General features: G+C 34.5%; 1 protein-coding gene across 7 annotated transcripts in view; it reads right to left on the bottom strand.

The window, feature by feature from the left end:
• LOC145285823 (E3 ubiquitin-protein ligase UBR4-like) overlaps nt 1–18,603 on the bottom strand; it is a 350,597-nt gene that overhangs the window by 184,507 nt on the left and 147,487 nt on the right. For all 7 annotated transcript variants that reach the window (XM_080134243.1, XM_080134245.1, XM_080134244.1 and 4 more), the window contains 2 exons: nt 2,220–2,309; nt 375–467 (listed from right to left, as the gene is read on the bottom strand). In XM_080134243.1, coding sequence (XP_079990369.1) covers nt 375–467; nt 2,220–2,309 — 183 coding nt within the window. The remainder of the gene's footprint in view (nt 1–374; nt 468–2,219; nt 2,310–18,603) is intronic.

Raw genomic sequence — 18,603 nt, forward strand, 5'->3', positions numbered from 1 at the left:
CAAAATTTTATTGGAAATAAAGAATACAATTTTCAAGACCTTTTCAAGAAATTTTCCATATTTTCAAAGATTTTTCAAGGTAATAATAGAAATAAGGCCTTTTCAAAGCAAAAGTCAAAATTCAAGGACTTTAAGTTTGTACGAACTGTTAATGTTACACTATCAAACAAATGATTCAGTTTCTTTTATTACTCTGAAAGAATGTAAATAACACTTTTTTTTCAATTTATTTTTGCTATCTGACTAAAATAATTATACAATTATTAAAAAAATGTTTTTTTTTTGGATGTCTCAATAGAAATTTTTAAAAATCATACAAATATTAATATATTCAGATTTCTTTTTTTTTCTGCTGTAAATGCAAAGCAATATACCTTGATGATAAAGTTTCCCGAGGCAAGGGACGGATGCAGAACCAGGTGATCAGCCACTGATCCATTGCTGGTAAATGTAAGAACATGGCAATCCTAAAGACAAGAAAAGAAAACAAAAATATGCACTGATAATCATATGCACATATGATTTTATAATTAAAAATTCAAACATTTTATATGCAATATATTTGCTTTTGAATGTATAATTTTTGCATGTAAGAGATTTTTTTATGTAAGATTATCATTTTCTTTTGTATATATTCTGTACAGCAAGGTCCATATGGTCAAAGCAATATTCAAGGTGAAGTCAGACCAGAAGTCCATTGTAAGATGTTCATCTTCATGATTGATAGTCTTCTTTCTGTCTTCTTTGTCAATTGTCAGCACGCTGAGCCACATGAAACAGATTATACTACAATCCATTAGAGCTTCAATTGGAGTCAATCATTGATCTATGTATTACGGAATATACCAGTGACAGTACACAATTTCAAATATCATTTTAATATGAAAGATTAAAGCAAATACAATTTTAATTTCGACATTTCCAAATACCCAGTATCCCATTTATTTTAGGAGAGAAAAAATCTTTGAAAATAATTGAATTAAAGATAAAATGGAGTGTAAAAATAAATAGCATTCTTTGCTATACAAAAATTAATGAACTCATGAAAAAGAATTTAAAAAAAATTGTCATCAGGAAAATAGAGAGAGCACCACTTTAATAATTAACAGAAACCTTCTCAACTACTGATTGTCATGGCTAATGATACACTGCCTGGAAGTACTTCTCTCAAGCTCCTAGGGTTAACAGTCACAAACAACATGAATTGGAGCAAATACATTGAGGCAATTGCCAAGGCTGCTGCGAGGAAGATAGGCTCTCTCTACCGTGCTAAAAAGGTTACTCACATCTGAGAGTACCATGTATACAAAGCCACAGTTCACCCATGCATGGAGTATTGTTGTCACATCTGGGCTGATATATCTGTCACGTCTCTTGCTCCTAGACAGGGTTCGTCAAAAATTCGCCAACCTAATAGGTCCTTAACTATCAACTAAACTCCAACCTCTGTCCCATCGCCAAAACGTGGCATCCTTGTGCCTGTTTTACAAATAGTTCGATGACAAGTATTCTGACAAGCCCCGAGCACTAGTACCCCTCTCGATGACAATACCCTCAACAAAACCTACACTGTATAGAGATCTCTGGATGCAGTAAAGCCTTCTACACGAATAGTTCTTTCCCTCAGACTGCTGCACTTTGGAATTCCATCCAGGGTTCCTGCTTCTTTGACTGGACTGACATGCAAAAATTCAAGTAATGTGAACAGACATCTCACAAATAGTATCCTTGCAAATCTGGTCCCAAATAGTAGCCCCTCACAATTAAGTGGCCCTGTGCCTTGTTGAGGATGAAATGTAAAAAGACTTTTTATCATGTAATATACACTTTTTTTTTATATATACTATCTACTATCCATTCAGAAAACCAAGGAACATGTGAGTGGGGGTGGCTGTGACATCACAAGCGAGAAGTCAAAGATTTTTTTTCTTCACTAAAACTCAGAATGGAAGTCTTGTACGGCAACTCTCCCCTTACCCAGACATAGAGAAGGAAAATTTGGATCTATTTAATGGCAATTTGGTAATTCAAAGATGTCTGCCCATCCACAGTTCATGTCACGTGGTATGAATGATAGCCATTACACACATATGTGGCACAGTAGCAGATAACATTGACAGAGACAATGCTGCAAAATGTTGTAAAAGAAAAAAAATAGATATTTGAGAAATCTGATATCAATATTCTTAAATCAATAAAAATAATATATTAACTCTTACCTTCATGCCACATACAGCAAGGAAATCCTCATTACATGGGTTGCCAGTGATAGACAGGACAGTAAAAGGAATTGGAGCAGATGCTAATCTCTGAAAAATTAATAAATATAAAATAAATAATTTAAAAAAAAAAAATGACATGAATTTTATACATTGTTCAACAACAAGGCTGTTGTAGAGATCTTATTTTGTGATTTTAATAAGACTTTCAGTGTTTTCCACCATGAAAATATTGAGGAAAACAAATTTGTGCAGTGAAAACAGGTTATCTAAAAGTAAGTGATCTGAATTTAAAAAAGATCCAACAAATAAGTATAATTATATTAAACGAAACTAGTATTACTGAGTTTCTTATTTTAAAATTGGGAAAAGTCCATCATATACTTTTCATGAAGCTGATAAGCTTTCATACAAATTAAAAATAATTTCCAAAATCAAACATGAAAAGTTCAATATTCAAAAATATTTGTTCATTAAAAATAAAATTCTTCCAATATTAATGCCTACTTGTATAACACTATTAAAAACTTCAATTTTTACATGCATCAAAGCATCTTTGGAAAAAGGCTATGTTTTTTGTTTGTCACACATCTTAAAAAGAGGCTGTCTGTCAGTCAGTCAGTCGCATCTAATTTTAAAATCACATTTTTATTGCTAAATATACAAGAATGAATGATCACGTCTGAAGAATATTGATTCTTGTTAAAAAGATATTTTCACTTTAGTGACAAATGACAAAAAGCTAAGATAGTCACTTGTTTCTTATAATAGAAAAATTTAATCCGACTGATAAAAGATTAATCGACGAAGATAATGTATTCACAACATGCAATCTTTAAGCTGCTTAACAAGAATGTTGCAGAAACATGGTGCATTAGTAACACTATGCACAAAGCATTAATCAATTGTAAAACTGAGGAAAAAGTGCCAACAAGTAGACATACTGCTTTCTGACCCTCAACCGTCTACATATCGGCATGACAAAACAATCTGCACAAAAACATGGCCAGCAAATGCCCAACCTATTTTGTGAGGCTACATTCTATCAGTATTAAACCAAAAGAAGAACCATACAGTTTGGCAACAAAAACAAAAAAGATTAACATTTAACTAAAAATGGCACTAAATTTTCTTTTAAACTTTCACACATTGTATTGCAAATTATGATACCATGCATGAAATGCAACATCAAAAACGCTCTAACAACAATGATTCCACATTAATAAAAAAAAAAAAAATTTAAAAACGAACTGCTTGAACATCCTCAACAACCTGTCTCCCCTGCAGACCATCTTCATTAGTCATTAAAATATGATGACTATTTAATCTCAAAATGTCTACATGTTTTGAAAATTTTTACAGGACAACATAGATCCATGTAAATCATACATGATTTTATTTCCCTTTTATTCATGTCGGAGTTGTCTTTTCGTTTTTTTTTGTTTTTTTTTTGTTTTTTTGCTCATAAACTTAATAATATTCAGTGATAGTTTATAGACAGATATAACTATGTGAGAATATGTCAGAATGTAATAATAAAAAAAAATTCAGAAAACTAGGAAATTTTTTTTTTTAACTTTAAATCTAACAAGCTTTTAACACTCCTTTAATACATGTTACGTGATGTCAAAATGTTACAATATTTGTCTGTTTTGTACATAGAAATATGTTATGAAAAGAGAGATTAATGTTTTTCTTTTTTTAACATATATCTAGCATATTTTAAGCTGTTACATAATTATTATTAAAGTATTTATATTAAATGTTAAGTTGAAAAATATTGAAAAATACAATGAAAAGGAAAAACTTCAATGACATCAGATAAATATAAAATTACTTTTTCTTTGAAGGAGCCTACGATTTGAAATAGGGAGTAATCAGACGAGAGAAAAATCCAGGTTGTCCTCGATGGCTGTCCATCCAAACATAATATTAATTGCAGGTATGCCTCAAGGGTCAATCTTTGGATTTTTATTATTCTTGATCTTCATAAACGACCTCCCTAATAAAATTGTGTCCAAGATGGGGATATTTGCTGATGACATGAAGGAAAAAAAAAAAACGAATGTACACATATCCAATATAAACCTTTACTCTGTAAGGGAATGAACGTTGTAAATTGATGGTAAGATTTAATTCTACCAAGACTAAGCTTCTTTCCTTTAACAACTACAAGAAACCTTCTCAACCACCAATTGCTATGACAAATAACACCCTACTTCAGAGCTCATCATTCAAACTCCTAATTTTAACATTCACAGGTATCATGAATTGGAACAAATACATTGAGGACATTGCTGGAGAAGGTGGGCTCCTCTTACCATGCTAGAAAACTACTCGCACCAGAGAGTATTATATATCTTTACAAAGCCATAATTCACCCACGCATGGAGTATCGTTACCACATCTGGCCTGGTTCATCTACCACTAGTCTCTTATTCTTAAACAGGACCCCCACCCCCACCCAAAATGTCTCAAATCTAATAAGTCCCACACTATCGGCCAAGATTCAACCTGTCACATCTCCATAATGTTGCATCCCTGTACCTGTTTTACAACAACTTTAATGGCATATGCTCTAATGAACTCATAGCACTTATGTTCCACACAACGTATATACTCCAGACTGATCCAACAAATAGCAAAACCCCACCCCTTCAGTGTTGAGGTTTCTAAATATCAGAAAGTCTTGTATTCTAATAGTTTCTTTCCTAGGACTGCTAGACTTTCAAATTATTGCGTCCCTGACTGTACTAACCTACAGAAATTTAAATGTAATGTGACCAGACATCTCAATGGTCAACTCCCCACATTCCCGTTACTCATGATCCCAGTTAGTAGCCCTTATATTTCAAGTGGCAACATGCCTTCTTTGGGGTGAAAAATATAATATATCTATAATATAAATCTCAATCGCCGGTTTGTGTGAATGTATGTATGCCAAAAACTTTCGACAGACGTGACAGATCCTAACAACAAATCGGAAAATTAGCCAAAATCATTAATTCCTTCACCCTAAACTGGGCAGTTTCTACAAGGAGGGGTCGGTTTTTGCACTGACATTTTTGCAAAATCATCATCTCGGCTGGATTGACTACGCTTAATTTCAACACTTAAGACTTCCGGTCGCACAATGAAGACATCACTTTTTTTTCTTTTTTAAACCTTTTCCTCCTTCACCTTACAGGTTCAAGTCTGCCTGCTACCACTTTTTTTTTTTTTTTCAACACTTCTCTCCACCCAAACAACCTACTGATGTTCTGATTTCTCTCGCGGTACTACCACTTTTTTTACACACACACACCCGCGGGGTTCCTTACTACACCACCTCCACACACGGGCCAACACCAGGCACCTCTGCTAGTGTATGCATATTTTATTTATATATAATTTTTTATTGAGCCCATAATAAATCTAGCTTATTGTTTCCATTGGATTTTCACCCCAGGAGATGAGGTAGAGTACCAATTTCATCGGAATTTATAGGTGGACTGAAGTTTGACCTTACAGAAATGGATAGAAAGATATTTGGGGGGGGGGGGTTATTAAATAGAGAGGGAGGTCGTGTGGTAGTGTGAGGAGGTTTTATAGTTGAATTTCAGTTGTGAAAAGACGCTAAATAGCTTCTATTAGATACGTTTGAAAAAAGAAAAAAGGAAAAAGAAAGAAAAGGAGACGTTAAAGTTTTAAAAAATACTTGGGGGGGGGGGGGGGGAGTAGAGGTTTTTTGCTTCATGGTATCTGTTGTTGTGTAAGAGGGAGTGGGAGTAAGTAATCAGTAGCCACCGTAGCAGTTGGTAAATATTGTCACCATGGCAACGTATTTTTTATGAGGAGCCGGATTTTGGAGTGATCCTTTGGAGGCTTTATTGATATCTGCATAAGATTAAATCATATAATTATATAATTCGAGAGGGATGCGGATGCTGGGGGGGGGAGTTCGACATATACCTGGGGGAGAGGAGGAGAGGGAATACATTTAATGCTGTGTTTACGTTTTTTAGATGTTGTTCTTAAGGATAATATATGTTGATATATGTTGAGGGAAAAAAAAAAACATATCAACATATATTATCCTTAACAACAACAACTAAAAAACGTAAACACTGCATTAAATGTATTCCCCCCTCCTCCTCTAACCCCCCCTCCCTACCCTTTCCCCCCACCCAGCATCCGCATCCCTCTCGAATTATATAATTATATGATTTAATCTTATGCAGATATCAATAAAGCCTCCAAAGGATCACTCCAAAATCCGGCGTCCTCATAAAAAATATGTTGCCATTTTACCAACTGCTACGGTGGCTACTGATTACTTACTCCCACTCCGTCTTACACAACAACAGATACCATGACGCAAAAAACCTCTACTCCCACTACTCCCCCCCTAAGTATTTTTTAAAACTTTAACGTCTCCTTTTCTTTCTTTTTCCTTTTTTCAAACGTATCTAATAGAAGCTATTTAAATTGGTACTCTACCTCATCTCCTGGGGTGAAAATCCAATGGAAACAGTAATGTAAATTTATTATGGGCTCAATAAAAAATTAAAAAATTATATACCGCTCTATTAACATATCGAGTACTTTTATCGGGTTTTTTTTTACCTTATTTCCCTTGAAAAGATATATATATATATATATATATATATATACACACACACACACACCAAAAAAAGGGAATAACAGTCATTAACATAAAAACAAGACTGCTGTTATTATTATTAAGGATTTAACAAGGAGATCCGACATTGCCAGGGATCGAATGAGGATCAACGAATGTTACACGCTTCCAAAACCTTTGTTATCGAAATCAGTGAAATCGCCCATTTTTTAATCAAATCGATTGATTGCCTACTCTAGTCAGGGATCCACCATGGTGCACCAGGAAAAAGCTTCACAGGCCTCTATGCAGTGACTTAGTCTACAATACATTGTAGTCTACACCAGAGTTTCCCAAACTTCAGGACACCATAGAGCCCCTGAGCAGGGCAAAGGTTTTTCACAAAGTACTAACAAGATAATTTCTAAAATAAATATGAAAAACATTAATTTCAAATTTCAACCTGTATGTGTTCATTAGTTATTCCTGTTTGTGATTTTACTATATTTTCATATTCACAACCATTTTTTTTGTTTTTAATTAATCAAAAAAATTGTTGCATTTTTGGATAATTTATTTTGTTTTTCATCAACCATCCTGAAACTCTTTACACCTGAAGTTATATATCATATCTTTTTCCAATAAAGAAGATCAATAATTATTGCCTGCAGCCATTTAATTTTTCCGTATAAAGTATTTGGTTCTTATTAAGAAACTGGAACTGCTCAGCCTCACTCACAGAGCTCCAGGGTTCCATGAAGTCCATTTTGGGAAACCCTGGTCTACACTGTAATGTTGTCTGGAAATCACACATGTGTTTAGTTTCTGTCACACAAAGAAACCAAGACAAAGAATAAGAAATAACTCCAACTTGTTCTTTGTAGCAATAAGATTTCCTCAGTCTCTCTTTACTGCTGTGACATTCCTCATGTGATCGTCTTCTCAAGCATCATTCATGCCTCGCATGTGATTGTAAATGTCATCCATGTATTCGCGTGTGATTGTTCTTTTTCTCTTTTTTATAGTTTTTTTTTTTCGCCAATTTTATTTCACAAGCAACACAGTATTAGCTACTATTATTTTCTCTACCGCTCTCTCTCTCGACTCAGGACTGCTCCATAATAAACAAAGTATCTGACAGCATAGACACGGCACTGTCCCTCGACACTAGCGCACAAATACATGGGTTTGGTGACTTTAATGTCCACCACAAAAACTAGCTTGGATTCTCTACTCACACAGATGCAGCGGGCAGCACAACCCATAGCTTCGCTATATCTCACTCCCTATCACAAATTGTTACGTTTCCAACCCGTTTCCCTGACCAGGAAGAACAACACGCATCACTTCTAGATCTGTTTTTGACCACAGTTCCCGATGACTGCATAACGAAGGCCCACAGCCCACTCGGGAACGCTGATCATGCAGTGATAATGGTTGAAATCGCCCTAAACTCTAGACCCAAAACTGAAGAGCCAGTGCTCAAAACAACGAGATATTATAATAAGGCTGACTGGGAAGCCATCAGGGAACTAATTAGAGATGCTCCATGGAAAAATATTTTCTCTCTCCCTGCTGAACAATGTGCAAACGAGACCACTGACTGGTTCAAAACTGCAATCGAAGCGCATGTTCCCATGCGGAAATTTTATAGTAAGCCCCACTCTCCCCAATGGTTTACGTCGACTTGTGCAACTGCCATTACTCAAAAGCAGCATGCATACCGTAGGTTTAACCGACATAAGTCCAGTTCAAACAGACTGAAGTATATAGAAGCTAGAAATAACGTTAATAAAGAAATAGCGACAGCTAAGAGAGAATTTACGGAAACCACTAAAAAACGCATCGAAGCACAAAAACTAGGAACTCGAGACTTCTGGAAAATCTACAACAGTGTAGTAAATAATGGGCAATCAACAATTCCCCCACTAACCAACAATCACGAGGTTGTCTCCTCAGCAACCGACAAGGCTAACATGCTTGCCAGTCGGTTTGCCTCAAACTCCACACTGGACCCTTCCAACCACCCCCTACCTGACTTTCCTATGCGGACAGACGCCACACTAGATGATCTGAAAACCACCCCTGCTCAGGTGCATGCTATCATAAAAAACCTTGACACCTCAAAAGCATGTGGACCCGATCTTATCCCAGCTGTGCTATTAAAAAAGTGCTCAGCCGAAGTAGCTCCAGTTCTCTCCAAACTCTACAACAAATGTCTTAATGAAGCTTGCTTTCCGGGCTGTTGGAAAACTGCTTCTGTTGTACCAGTATTCAAGAATTCTGGCGAAAGGACAGACCCATCAAATTATCGCCCCATTAGCCTCCTCCCACTTTTTGCCAAAATATTTGAGACCATAATTAACCATGCTCTAGTCCATCATCTTACAGATGCTAAACTACTGACTGACAAACAATATGGATTTAGACAAGCCCGTTCCACAGCAGACATCCTCACTGTGATCTCTGAACGTATATACCATTCACTGGACAAAGCGGGGGAAGGCAGAGCGGTAGCTCTAGATATATCTAAGGCTTTTGACAGGGTATGGCATGAGGGTCTCCTCAGTAAAATCAGATCATACGGTATCACTGGTAGAATACTTAACATAATTAAATCCTTCTTAGATAAGAGAAAAATCCAGGTAGTCCTCGACGGTCGCACATCTAAACAATATGATATAAATGCGGGAGTGCCCCAGGGTTCTATCCTTGGACCTCTATTGTTCCTGATATTCATAAATGACCTCCCCGACAACATTGCCTCTGAGATGGGTATATATATGCTGATGACACTACACTCTATGGCAGACACGACAGGAAGACGAATGAACACATTTCTAAAGAAATGGCAGAAACACTAGAGGAAGACCTCCAATCTGTAGTGGAATGGGGACAAAAGTGGTTGGTCGCGTTCAATGCTGCCAAGACTAAACTAGTTTCATTCAATAATTACAAGAAACCCTCTCTACCACCCATAGCAATGGCCAACGACTCTTTATCTGAGAGTCCATCTTTCAAACTCCTTGGCCTAATGTTCACAGGAAACACGAGTTGGAACAATTACATTGAAGGCATTACCAGGGCCGCTGCAAGAAAGGTAGGCTCTCTCTACCGTGCTAGAAAACTACTAACACCCGAAAGTATCCTGTACCTCTATAAGGCCACCATTCGCCCATGTATGGAGTATTGCTGCCACATCTGGGCTGGTGCATCTGCTACTAGTCTCTCGCTCCTTGACAAGGTTCAAAAGAGAGTCGCAAAACTGATAGGCCCTGAACTGGCATCTAAGCTTCAGCCTCTGTCCCATCGACGAAATGTTGCATCTCTCTGCCTTTTCTACAAGTATTTTAGTGGTGAATGCTCTGACGAACTGCAATCACTTGTGCCCCCACGACGTGAGCACCCTCGACAAACCCGACAGGCTACTAGATCCCACCCCCACACTGTAGAGGTCCCTAGCTGTAAAAGATCTTTTTACTCCAATAGTTTCTTCCCCAGAACCGCAAGACTCTGGAATTCCATTCCAGGTCCCTGCTTCCCCAACAGTACTGACGTGCAGAAGTTCAAGTGTAACTTGAACCGACACCTTGCTGCCCAAATCCCTACATAGTACCCCAGTAGTTGTTGCCCCTGATAGTAGCCCCCTACACCAAAGTGGCAATTTGCCTTGTTTGGGGTGAAAATGTAATTAAAAAAAATAAAAAAAAAAAAACAAAAAAAAAAACAAGCATTTACATCAGCACATCCGCGCTACATTACACACTGCACTGTAGTGAACCTACTGTTGATTTTAGAAAATTTATTTTATAAAATGGCTTGAATTAAAATTTTAAAATAAAAAATCAAGTATCATGGTTCAATTGTGCTTTAAACAAACAATTTCGAACACACCCTGTCTTATCAAAGAACCTATTGTTGATTTTATATACCAGGTCTTTATACTTGTGTGGTGATAAAACTTCACAAATGCAGTTGTGTGGTGATAAAACTTCTCAAATGTTATATTTATATTTGAAATGTAACTAGTTTTTATAAGAATTCTTTGATTAAAATTAAAAAAAAACAAAAAAATTGGTAAATTATAACTACGACAATTTCTATTTCATATAAAAATTGGTAACGTTTTCCTAGTTTATTTATAAGTAAATAAATAAACTAGGAAACTGTTACCAATTTTTATATGAAATAGAAATATATTTTTTCCAGCAATTTAAACACATTTCACATTCAAAACTGCAATTTTATTTTGAGTGGTGGCTTGCAGTGTAAAATTTAAATGTAACAAATTGATCCCCCATGAATGATTTCAGCAGATGAACAATCAAAGATCAACAAGTTTGAAGGTAAAATTAGTTCAAATTTCTAAAAGAAACGAAATCAATTTTATTAATTTCTGGTGTAACAATATAAGATTTTCTGAAAATTCAGGAATATTTTATTTTTCATTTTTTTCATAAAAACAACTGATAAAACTTATATCTTGTTAAAATAATTTTGTAAAATTGTTCTAAAAATTAAAAGATAAAGGTTTAAGTATCAACCCTTGTGGCACATTCGCATTTATATTGTTTTGACATACAGCGATCAAAGACAACGTGAATTTTTCTCTTCTCTAAAAAGAATTATATTAAATATTTATCCATTAATACCATATGATTTAATTTTCATGAGGAGATGTTCATGTCAGACCCTGTCAAAGAGCTAAGATATATCTAGTGCTACTGCTCTAACCTCCGCTGCCTTATCTAGTACATGGTATATATGTTCAGAGATTACAGTTAAGATATCTGCAGAAGAGAAAGCTTACCTAAATCTATACTGTCAGTCGGAAAGAAGTTTATTTTCTATGAGGTGGTGAACTAGAGCTTGATCGATTAAAAACTCAAAGTTTTGGTGAAGAGAGGAAGGAGACTAATGGGGCAATAATTGAATGGGTCAGTTCTTTCGTCAGAATTCTTGAAAACTGTTACCACAGAGGAATTTTTCTAATAATCAGGGAAGCAAGATTCAGAGTAGCATTTGTTGAGTTTGGAGAGAACTGAGGCAACTTCAACAGAGCATTTTTTAATAATATAGCAGGGATGAGATCAGCCTCACACGTTTTCAAGGTGTTCGTGTTTTTTTATATCATGAACTTGAGAAATGATTTTCAAATTATGTAGCTTCTGTCTGCAAAAGGAGATTTGGGAGGGAATGGTTCGTTTGATCTAAAATGGAGTTGGAGACGAACTACCAGGCAAGCAGGTTAACTTTCTCAGTTGTCGTGCAAACATCATGGTTATTGGAAAGTGGAGAAACTGTTGATTGTCTACTATTTACTACACTGTTATAATTTTTCCAGAAATCAAAAGTTCCTAACTCCTGCAATTCAATGTATTTACTGGTGATTTCGGGATGCCTTCTTTTGGCTGCAACTATTTCACAATTATTTCTAGCTCCTATATACTTTTGCCTATTTGTATTAGACTAATGTCGGATAAATCTGTGGAATGCATGCTGCATTTGAGCAATGGCAGTTGCACAAATAGAAGTGAACCATTAGGGAGAGTGGCGCTTGCTATAAAACTTCCGCGTGGGAATCTGTGCTTCAATTGCTACTTTTAACCATTCAGTAGCCTCATTTGCACTGTTCTGTAGGAAGAGAAAAATACTACTCCATGAAGCGTTTCTAATGTGATCCCTGTTAGTTAGCCTTCTTGGAGTACCTTGTCATTTTGAGCAATGGCTCTTCAACTTGAGGTTGAGTTTTCCAAAATTATCAATCAAGCATTAAAAATTAGACAACATTTTTATATTAAAATAATATCTATTCATATTCAAACGTATTGCTTCTAGGATCAAGGAAGGTAACTTTTGAATAAGTCACCTTGCATCCTGCTTGTTAAAACATACAATTTAGAGACTTTTCTAGTATTATACTATATTTACAAGCAAATTCCAGTGAAAAATATTTATTGATGAAGTTGTGTTGTAATGGTGTTCACCTTTGTTGGGTGAAGCCAAATTCTTTACTGGCCTGCACCAAACCCCGAATCATAACAGCCTATACATAGTGGTCCTGAGGAAGACGGCACAAGATGTTTAACCAATCGCAATTCCACTGTTGCAGGTTGAACCCCTGTGGACTTGAGAACTTGACCAGGTCTTCCTTGATGGTCATTATCAGCTGCCCCCAATATGACTGCACCAGGCAGGGAGGAGGATATCACAAATTAACTCCCTTACTGACTGATAAACCATTAAAAAATGTTACTGTAACAAGACGGGCAGCAGAGAGTGCAGGTCATTGATGAGCGGATCATGTGTCAGGTAGTATGAGATCAAATATCATTCAAATAAAAATACAACAGAAAAGAATTGTTTTTTAAGCAAGCTTAAATAAAATGAAACCCCAATCTTTTTATGCAAGAATTTGTTTTTAAACTTTAACCACTGATGTGCAAAATGTAGACAAACAGCCACGATACTTAAAATACTGTGTAACTGATAAAGCAGCGAAGCAATTGATAGCAGAAAACAGCTTTGAAAATCTTATTAGAAGGTTTTTTTTGTAAATGTTGGTCATGAAATCTTTGCAATATATTTACAGCAAAGTTGGTTTTACTTTAGCCAAAAACAAGAATTGTAGACAGAGGACAACAAAAATAAGCCAATAACTACATTCATGAAAATAAGTTTCTTCATAAAATAATTCACAGTTAAAGCCCATGTGGATTCCATACTAATAAGCGAAAAATACTCAAAAAATATTGGAGGGAGGGGGGTAATGCTTACATTGTGAGTTTTATGTTCAGTGATAATCTCCACTCTTATATAAAAGTCACTTTGTGTGTGCAAGTTCCTTTCTCATAGGTTGCAAATTTCACACAAAGATAATTTATATTTCTGACAGTGTTCTTAGATATGTTTTGTACACAAATTCATCTGATGAAAATCGAAAAAATCTGATCTTAAAAATAGTTTTTTCTCTCTTATGGATAAAAAAAAAACTTTTTCAGGGGGAATATTTTATGTTATACAGGCAAGGGAAATAAAATCTCAGCCAATCATTTCATCTAGAAATATAGCTCAGTGGTGGAGCATTCAACTACAGATCGAATGATTCCCTGTTCAATCCTGGGTGTATTCCACCATTTTATTTGGATTTTTTTTCTTATTAATGAGTTGAATTTATGATAAAAGAAGAGGTACCATTTAAAATGGCTGCAAATCATTTCTTTGTTTGCATATTTTAAAACTAAACATTAATCAGAAGTGACTTTTCCAGGGCATTCATCATCAAGCCCAAATATCAACTGATGTGATATTGTAAACAAACAGAGGGAATTTGATGAATGACATTATCATTTTTTTTATTTATTTTTATTGCAAATTATTCCACCGGGCAAATTATTCCTCGTAATATATAATAATCAATAGGATTGATTCTATAATAATAATACATACACAATTTGCAGAAATTAAAATATCATGTTTAAGCATATTGTACAACCAGGCAATGCCGGGTGTCCAGCTAGTAAAGCATAAAACATTCCTTTTCTGTTTCAGAAATTTTTTGGTGAGAATCGATAATTTTGATTATTTTCACTACGATGTGCATAATAAAAACAGTTGTTGGAATAATCCAAATCCTTTTTTCCCCACCTCATCATGTAAAATATTAATGATGGATATATTCCAATACAGATTGTCAGTTCCTGCCATCTTACAAAATCCGGCTTGCATTAGCCTCATCATTAATTTGCTTGTCAACAGGTTAGTCCAATATTGTTGGGAAATTTCCGGATCAGAGTCAAAGAACCGCCTCCCTCACATAATACATCCGACATGCTACTCTATACATGAAAACACTAAGATTTTTTTTTTTTAAGTTTATTAAAAACAGATATTAAATGACTTTCTTGAGAGTAAAACTCTTTCTGTTCAATTATTGAGCTGCAAAATATAACAGATTTTAAAATACTATTAAAAGAACTTGTTTGAGATTAAATATTTACTAAATGATCGATCTGCATAAAACATGCTTATTTTAGTAATATAGTAAAATATACCATGCTTTCATAGAAAGAAAATAATTAAATGTGTAGAAAGAGAAAATAAACAAGATCTCCACCCATGACATGCCAGGGATAAGACGCTGTCAACCATCGATAATCAAGAGTAAGATTTTGATATTTTACAGAACATCATCAGAAAAACATTTGTAGCCATAGAAATATTTTTAATATATATTTCAAATATATTTTGCTTTCCCTTTTTGCTCTTAGCTTCACTTGCTTGTTCTTTTGAGCTAAATATAAAAAAAAATGTTACAACTCCTATTCCTACTATTCAAACATTAGCAATTTCAAATGTTAATTCATATAACTTAATTTTGTTTTTGTTCTGATCCAGAATTCCAACATTGAAAAACAAAAAATAAAGAAAAATCTGTATGATGCCTATAACTGTGATGGAAAGAAAATATACTCTAAAAATAACAAATTGATCAAGCAGTTTTATTTTTATTAAAAAAAAAATAATCATTTTAAGTGATTAATGGGAATTTGTAGGTATTACAAATTGCAAGTTTGGATTATTGTTAAGCTATCTTCCTTTGTTTCTTGAGATTTTTTTTTTTTTTTTCAAAATGGCAGGCAAGACATCTTTGGTTATTTATAAAATTTTATTTTCTTATTCAAAAATAAAACTCCTTTATCAATTTACAAGCTTTTTGGAATATGTTTTTGTTTCGCCATGGATACATAAATCGTACAGATTTTTCTCCATTTTTGCTCTTTTAATACAGTTGTAATTCTAAACAAGAATTTTTATTTCTTTTTAATTATTTCATCTTATTCTGGTTATTATTCACAATAACACTGTCAGTAATTCTGGCCAGTCTAAATATTTGCTCAAGAAAGAAAAAAAAAAGAGCAACTTTATTTTTCGTTTGAGAAATCAGAAAATGGCCAGAGGGGAAACAACTTACCATTTGTTTGGTGACCTACAGAAAATAAACAAGATATACAATGAATTGTATTATGCTGAGGAAATTTAAGCAGTTCAAATTTAGCTCTCAAATAACTGTTGACAAATATAAGGAATGAAACTAAACGAAATGATTGAAAAATCTACAGAAAAGAGAAAATTACATGCTTGCTAAATTAGCAAACGTGTAATTTTCTCCAAGCATTTCGATATGGTCTTCTCATTTCGTCCACACATTAGTTGGTTACATTGTATTTGAAATAGAATTTTTATGACTATATGAGCAGATTGAATTTATTTAACAGTGTCCAAGCATTGGTACTTGTCCAGAACTGCTTCCCTTTAAAAAAAAATCTAGAAAAATCTGTATGTATCTGTGAGGGAAAAAAATTAATATAAATTGATGAAGTAGTTGTATTTTTATAAAGAAAATCATTTTTAAGTGAATTTGAGTCTGAGTAATGCCACCGTTCTCTCCATGTTAAGAATGGCTTCCTAAAATCTTGCTAGCTTAAATTATTTTGAGTTCTCTCCTTTGCTTTCAGCTTGTTTTCAAGATGGCGTTGTGAGATCTTCATTCGTCACTTAATCATAGAATTTGATTTTTCTGATTTAAAAATAAAACTACTTTATCAATTTATGCAATCTTTAGAGTACAATATTTTCTTCCGATCGTGGGTTGGTTGTTGTGTCGCGTAACAATCATGGCTCATTTAACGGACTTTCGAATTTCATAAAAATTGAACAAACAAAAAAAAAACAATTTCAACATGTTTATGTATTCAACAAATTAATACAGTTAACAGGTTTATATATCTAACAAATTCATAAATTTTTAATAGATAGATATTTTATAAACAATTTTGATTTGGATGTTTAGGTTCTATGGCATATCAACCACTATGGAGTATCTAAAAATCAAATCCAGCCTACATAGGTCGCGTTGGATTACGTTTTGGAATGTAGGGAACACTTACACATATGTACATGTGAAATAATATTCAAACCAGTTATATTTTTTAATACATTTTCTCCTTTTGAGTTTTGCTTACTTGTGAGGTTTTATTTCCAATCTCCATTTCCTCAGATTACTTGACTTTCTTTGATGTTATCAAAACAGGTTGTGGTATTCTTTTACTTGAATTCTGTTTTTTAATTGTATTTTTTTTTTTTTTTTTTTTTCAATTATGTCTTTGTTAGAATCCGGAGGTCAGATTGGTGATCTTTAGCGCCTTTCACTTGTAGCTTCAGCTGTCAGAGAATACTCTTTGGGCATTTCTATATTGTCATCGACATTTAATTTTGTTTTCGTAATAGGCTCGGTTGGTTTTGTTTTTATTGAATACATTTTTTAAGATTTTCTTTGAATGACGGGCATTCATTTGTGTTTACATTTATTAATTTTTCTATAAGTTTTTGATAGTTATCTACTTCAGTAGCGCCATGAAGGTTTCGATTTGTTTTTTGTACAACACTGGCAAATGTTTTTCTTCCCATATAGCTTTCAAGAATTTTTCTAGTTTCATGAAATGGTATTTGGAGTTTTACATACATTACCTTCTTTTCTTTCTGGTAGACATTGCAGATTCTTGAGGAGGTAAGATGTTCTTCATGGTAGTTTGCACATTTTATATTTTTGCACTCACTCTCTGCATGGTTTGGGTCACATTCACCACACAACACACTTGATGTTCTCTAAAATGTCTTTGTGATGAACAAATTTCTTACATTTGAAACGTTGCAGGGGAGCTGGTATAAGTTGCTCTACCCTTTCTATTGAATAGCCAATCATATCTTCTGGTATTGATGGTTTATCAAAGGTGAATATATACGTGTGTGCCTGTAAAGTTTCATTGTTTCGTCTGATGGTAATTCTTTTATATTCCTTTACACCCTGTTTTTTTTTAAAATGCTGTTACAATTTTTTCTGGTGTTGCTAACAAAAACTCTCTGCTTGTTATAATGCCTTTAGACATATTTAATCTAACATGTGGATATGCTTTGCATTTGATGTGGAATGTATTCATCTTGAGCAGATTTTCTGCGCGTTTCTTCTTTGGAACTTCTACTAGTAAATTGCCATTTTGAAGTTGTTTTTTTAACATTTTTTGGATTTGACATTTAACTTTTTCAGTCAGAAAAGGACATAATTCGTCCAGTTTAATTTCAACTAGTGATTCAATAATCATAAATTTTGGGAAGTCTAAGTTGATTTCAGAATCAGATACCTTATAGATTTTTTAAAAGAGGAACTGAGTTTTGATTTTCATCGGTCCTCTGCTCCACCATAGAGTCCAACTACGGTTGGGAATGAACCCATTTGCCTTGGCGGAGATGGGGGATACAATACCAACATACTTGTGCCAAGAAAAAATCTGATCCTCTGCCAAATTCTGGGTTTTGTTTTGCTCAATAATCTAACAGGAGTAATCAATTCTTTCTCTTAACACAATTGACCTCCAGCCCCTGCCTTCTAGCTCATATAATATAAATGGGTAGGAAGTTTTCCACAAAAGAAGATCTGATAATACGGTTGGGAGAAAAATAACTATATATGGAGGTAGGACCAGCCGATTGATCGGATTGGGCTTCATCCGACCACCTGCCAGACCAAGTAAGGGCCAAAGTAGTGTGTTGCAAGCGATTGAAAAATCTGTTGCCGAATCAATGACTGCTCAACCACCAAGATTTCACCCTGATGCCTTATGGGTCGTCACCCACGGCCATCAAGTGGCCGCATTGGGGTGGAGGTGGTGGGCTTACCCCCTTTACAGAGGTACAGTCGGTGTATTCTACAGCCCAGCTAATAGA

Source organism: Euprymna scolopes, chromosome 10, assembly GCF_053919585.1.
Source record: "Euprymna scolopes isolate OS-2025 chromosome 10, ASM5391958v1, whole genome shotgun sequence".
NCBI classification, from domain to species: domain Eukaryota; kingdom Metazoa; phylum Mollusca; class Cephalopoda; order Sepiida; family Sepiolidae; genus Euprymna; species Euprymna scolopes.